Source organism: Temnothorax nylanderi, unplaced genomic scaffold (genome assembly GCF_030848795.1).
Source record: "Temnothorax nylanderi isolate EJ_2023f unplaced genomic scaffold, tnyl_v1.0 TNYL_tig0035_pilon, whole genome shotgun sequence".
Lineage (NCBI taxonomy): Eukaryota > Metazoa > Arthropoda > Insecta > Hymenoptera > Formicidae > Temnothorax > Temnothorax nylanderi.
In genome coordinates, this window is record NW_027249097.1 from 206,582 (window position 1) to 212,581 (window position 6,000).

At 37.6% G+C, this 6,000-nt stretch overlaps 1 protein-coding gene across 3 annotated transcripts in view; it reads right to left on the minus strand.

Annotated features, from left to right (window-relative positions):
- The window catches only part of LOC139770942 (uncharacterized), a 65,331-nt gene extending 59,642 nt beyond the window's left edge, over positions 1 to 5,689 (minus strand). The window contains exons 1-2 of one of the 3 annotated variants that reach the window (XM_071703255.1): positions 5,486 to 5,689; positions 3,941 to 4,605 (exon numbers count right to left, since the gene is read on the minus strand). In XM_071703255.1, coding sequence (XP_071559356.1) covers positions 3,941 to 4,031 — 91 coding nt within the window. In that variant the 5' untranslated portion in view covers positions 4,032 to 4,605; positions 5,486 to 5,689. Of the gene's footprint in view, positions 1 to 3,940; positions 4,624 to 5,485 lie in introns of those variants that run through there. The other 2 variants (XM_071703256.1, XM_071703254.1) reach the window with 2 other exon arrangements.
- Between the last annotated feature and the right edge of the window lie 311 nt (positions 5,690 to 6,000).

A 6,000-nucleotide genomic window follows, 5' to 3' on the forward strand; every position in this document is an offset into this window, starting at 1 on the left:
ATTAATACGCGCGATCGTAATTAACCATATTTTTGCGAGTGAACTGAGCGAATCTGCGAAGAGGAGGAGAGACCTGAGAGTTTCAACGCAGTCATGCAGCGTGTCTCGCTACTACGTGTGTGTATCAGTGAGTAACATTATCTTTTAACATCTTATCTCAGTTGATTTATTTTTAACTTTCCTTTTAAACCGTTATTGTATTACGTAATGTACAGGTCTGATAAAATAATAATTATATCGCACATATTTTTGGGATGTTTTATCCAGAATAACATAAATTAATAAATAAATAAGAGTGTAAAAAATAACAAATAAATGATGTTGTTTTACTTTTTTTTTTGTTTATATTTGAAATAATATTCCGTGAACGATCTACACGAATATCCAAAACTGTGTGAAAACTGTTTTTATTTGTTCCGTGTGATATGTATACAAAAAAAAACATTTAGTGGGAAATTTCATGTTTTCCTCCAGGTGCCAGTTTTCTCAAAAAGATAGGCAGGCAAACATGCAGTTTTTCCTATGACGCAAATCACACATCGTTTAGATAAAGGCTTAGATAAAGTTCAAAGTTTGCACGACGGTAATAATGTCTTATAGCGAGATGGTATCGGCAATATGCACGCCATACACAATTTCGATTCAATGCAAATAGATACGATCCGTCAGCCGTCAGTGTAGGATTCAGCGACCTCAATTTGCCGATTGCGTATTCAAATGAAACCAGAATTAATGCGTATTAATTTTCCACGAGTTTCACACGATTCTCACCTTTCCGCTACTGTATGACGCGTTAACGCGCAACTAGATTGCAATTAGTATCAAATAAAAACATATAAAATAATGAATAATTATATATTATACGTATTGTAAGATATATTATAAAATAATTTAATACATAAGATACATATACGTACATATAATATATTATACAATTGAGATTTTACTACAAGCAGCGTAATAAAAATGTATATTCGGATAATTTTCCGGAAATATAAACAATTAGCTAACGCGTCATTAAGTAGCAAGAAACGATTCTTTAACGACGAGGTTTAATATAAAAAAATATTACATAAGAAAATCACTTTATTTTCAACTAAGCGAATTTATTTAAAAATAATATGACAAAAGTGATAAATCAAACTAAAATTGTTAATATGTTACTCTTTCGTGTATTTCCCGAATTATTTTTAATACCTGAGCAATGTCGCCGACTGCACTTGACCGCAGTTGAAACTCGACAGGTTTACGGTGACTTCGAGCGCCGCGGTCTGTTTGCAATAATTCGGTCAGCGTGACGTCAGTTATCAGACGGCTGCCAGACAAAGTCGCGTCGCAATGCCGGATTTAATTTCGGAAATTCGCGACACACAAATGTAAACAGATACTCGGAATGTTCAAAGATAAAACTATATATATCGAACGTCGGAGCGTGGTGTGAGATTGCACCGGGGAAAAAGCCGCCAGCGGTCGTTATCCCGCGGGTTTCGAGAGAATGCCGTTGGGACTTCAGAAAATTGTTTTCGTCGTTACGATCAAACGTAAATTCCGTCAGGGAAACTTCGAGCAAAGCCGATAAAAGTGGATTTACGAAACCTGCCGCGGAAGACCTTGAGACGAATGATTCAGGATAAAAGTGCATATCGCGGTTTCGACCTATACGTGACATCCGGCCAAAGATTAAAGGAGCGTAACGAGCACTTGGGCGTGAAAATATTGGCCGCCGACAAAGTTAAAGTTGATATGGACCAAGTATACGTTTTTATTCAAGTTTCGTAAGTTTTGAAAACGTCTAAAGGCGCTAATTAATATTAATTTCAAACGCGTGTATACGTCTCTACGCCAAAGCAACCGTTGCCAATTGTTGGCCATAAACTTTTCTCAGAATAATCTGTTAACGTACGTTCGCACGTTGATTTGTGAACGTTCTACCGTGGAATACAGTCAGTGCATAGAACAGTGTATACGATTAAATAAATCTATTTAAATCTATTTAAATAAAATCACGACTGAATAAACTTGATCTTCCTCCGAAGGCACGGAGTTCACGTGACGTACATATATAAGCACATGAATCACAAATACACGCCCTCACCGACGCCGAATGCTTATACTTCTCGCTATTAATAATCTTATGATGTGCGTGATAACAAACGGCTCACGCGAAAAAACGTAACGTGTTGCTTGTGTCATACGTTACATGTGTCTCTGATCGTATGTCGACGTACGTAACGTTACACATGTTTCACTTGACGCGTTCTTTCGAGCTCGTGTTTTGCTAGGAAGATGAGTCAGAACGAGGCCGGCGATTAGGCACTAATTACTTAATGCCGGAATTTGTGTTCCGTGAATAAAGATACATTGTTCTGGAAGAACGTTTCTTTGTACCGTTAGAAATACTGGCAAGCAAAATTAATAAGAATTTTTAATAGAAGAAGAAGAAGTAATAAAAAATCGTCTTTGTTGTGTTGCAAAGACCATTATATATTTTTTTATTTTTGCATTAGCTGCCTATATTTTCGCACAGGCTCCTTACGTTTCCATCTTATTCCCAAGTAACACATCGCAGTCAAAATGACATCATTTTAACGTCATATTTACCCAATATTACGTCATTTTTTGGTCAATATGATGTCAAAATGATGTCATTTTGACTGCGATGTGTTACTTGGGTTAAATATGCAAATGTCTCTAATACACAAATATAAATGAAAGAAAATATGAGTTATTCAATACACAGAATCAATAAAATATCCTCGATTTTCTTTTCAATCACAGATTCTTTGATAAACTCGAAGTGTACCTTTGATAAAAAAATTTGCATTCTAAGAAGTCGATTTTATATATAACATATTACAAAGAAATAATTCTTCAATACGGATTTTTATTCGACCTAAGTGGCTACCTTTATTAATTACAATCATCACGACGTTTCGACTATTGGTTCTGGTCATTATAATCGTCACGATATTCAAGGTTACATCGATGGAAAAGAACCAAAACCCATGATGGTCGAAATGTCATGACGATTATGAAGGCCAAAACCAATGGTCGAAACTTCGTGATGATTATAATTAATAAAGGTAACCACAGTTATAGGTCGAATAAAAATACTTATCGTTAATCTGGCCAAGTAAAAGTTGCTGATTTAAATAATTCAACTGATAAAAAATTGCAGAAATGGATAAAAATAATGTAACACAAAGAAAAATATATTCCGAAATCGTCAAAAAATTTACGACCGGAAAGAGATAACTTGAGAATATTTCGTGTATTAATTTTGTGTTGAAATTTTATCGTAACAAAGTCTTGTCTATGTATCATTGTAATGGAATTCTAATGATTACTTTTGAAGCGGAGTTTCAAACGCTTAGTATAGCAAAGGCAAATATACCTACATGCACATGCGAGAGCTCTTTGGTACCGGAACCTAAAGGATATCGATCGCGATGAAAGCACAGAACGTTGTATCGCATATTACGAGTAAGAGAATATTTCGTTTCTCATATAACGGTCATATACACGATATCAATTGCAATGATATTTCTCAACGCGTGTTAAATATCGGATCAGTTTCAACACACAATCGCCAATCTATATTTATCACCGAAAACACTTACTCAACGTTACATATTTATTATAGTTAGTAAGTGCAGTTTAGCAAGAGAGACGGAAAATGCGATATTATAATGCAAGACCTGATTAGCTTTGAAAATCACAGTATCATAAATAAACATAAGATAATTTGTCTCTTCTATAAGCACGCTGAAGGAAATTAGAAATTATGGATTACGATCTTATCTATGATACACAGGTAGAAAATTAGGTCAACACGAATGCGATAAGTCTAGTCTTGGACACCTCTAACGTCGATTAGAAAAACCGTTGATGAAATTAAGCTTCACAGGTCTTTTCGGTAAATCCTACTTGTTCATCCTACCTTCCTCGGCAGGAGAAGTTGACGGTATCCTCCAACTCGTGCCCCTTCGCAGACTGACGACCACTTCCGCTTCCACTTTCGGTTCCAGCATTCCGATCGTTCATCAATCCCGCCAGGTCGTAAGGAAAAGGAAGGATGGGAAGAGAGAAACAATAGTCGCGTACGTGGTATCGCGACAAAACTCGGTCAAACTAAGTTGACACTGGTCAACCGCGTCTATTCCTCAGACAAGCGAGGAATTCCCGAGGATGCCTATCGACCGGCTATTCGCCTATCGCGCGGATCGGCCAATGGTAGTGATAGGGACAGTCACGTGCGACCGCTTTCGACAGTGTGTCCTCGATGATCCGTCAATGCAGTGCAACTCGAGCAACGTATACCTCTGTGACTCTTTTATAAACGCGAGCATTCCGGACGCCGATCGGTACCGCCAGTCGCCACTCACCATCGTCGCGAGTCGCACTGTTTGATATTCATTCACGGGTGCATTGCGTGTAAATTATCTACCGCGAGAACGTCGCTCTCTTTCCTTCCGTCCGTTTATTCGTTTCCCACGCGAGGAAACTGGTCTTCTTTCCCGCACTTGCTAGGTCCCTTGCCCGGATTCTGAATCACTCGAAGAGACGATCCGATAACTGCCGAACGATTTATTGAATTTTGGAATGCTAGAACAGATGATTAGTGAATGATCAGCGTGATGAAATTTTGACAAATATTATATCAGAACTGCAATTAAATATTTACGTTTAATTAAAATCAATACATTATTTCTATTATTCGTAATTGTATTGATATTACTAGAGAACATGTCTAAATATATTATTTCATTATCATATAAAGTGAACTGGAGTTCAGGACAAAAAGTTTAGATACACTTTCATCAAACTTCTCTTTTGAAGCAAGCCCAAGACATACGAAAGATGATATTCTTTCAGACATCTTTATAGCATTTTCTAGACTTTTAGTGAGTTTCAGTTTATTGAGTTTATATGCAAAATACTCTTCACAGATTCAGTGACATTTAAAAATTTATAATTAACGCCTGAAGAATAAATGTATGATGAAACTGAGACTTTTAAAGAAAAAGTTTGCTAAAAACATTGCTAAATAAAGTACCAATGCTGGGACACTCAAGATCTATGTTTGGACACCTTTATCATTTCAGTTCTTAAATAAGTATAACGCGAATTAAAATCAAAGATAAAAATATAAATACGAGAAAAATACTTTTATTTTTTATTCTTTGATTTTAATTCGCGTTATAATTTATTTAAGGACTAAAATGATAAAAATGTCCAGGCATTGGTACATTTCCCTTATTCCATGAAGTATTACAACATTTCCCGACTATAATTACCATTTCAGGTGTAACTCTTGACTTTATCATAAGCAATACACGTTTTTGATTGTATTCTTCAATATATTGATCATTCACAGATGCAGGTGTAACCTGCAATATCGAAACATGGCGCATATGCCACCAAAGTTGAATCAATTACGACATTCGTAATCAAAAGTCAGTCTATGTCGTTCGCTTAAATATACCTTCAAGTGCGGTAAAACGAGATCGATCGCGATCCGACAGGAAAGTCACTCCAGCAACACCTCGCGCGAAGTGTGGTCGACGTCATACTGCCAGAAGTATCACTTCTCGCGTATACACCGAAGAGCCGACCGCTGCCTGTTTGCAATTCGCGAGTTTACGTGTCGACGCGCGCGTCAGCTTCCAGGAATTTGTGAGATCTCGTAGAAATCGGCCGGCAGGCCGGTTCTTTTTATTACGTCGGGAATCGCTATCGCGAATTCAGGCGCGAATATTCGGTCCCGTTGACGGAGCGGCGAGGTCTAATCGAACAGGACGTTCGGCGAAGGTACAACATGGCGATAAGCGCGCCGTTGATAAGCGTATGATTGGCCGCACATAACGAGCGTTCGGTCGCGACTGTAAGACCGAGTTAAGGCTCGACGGTTTATTTCCGCATCGCGTGTCGTGCCGAAGAACGAAATGCCGATACTTCGCGATACGCTACCCACCTAGCAGAATTAATTAAGCGCGTGAA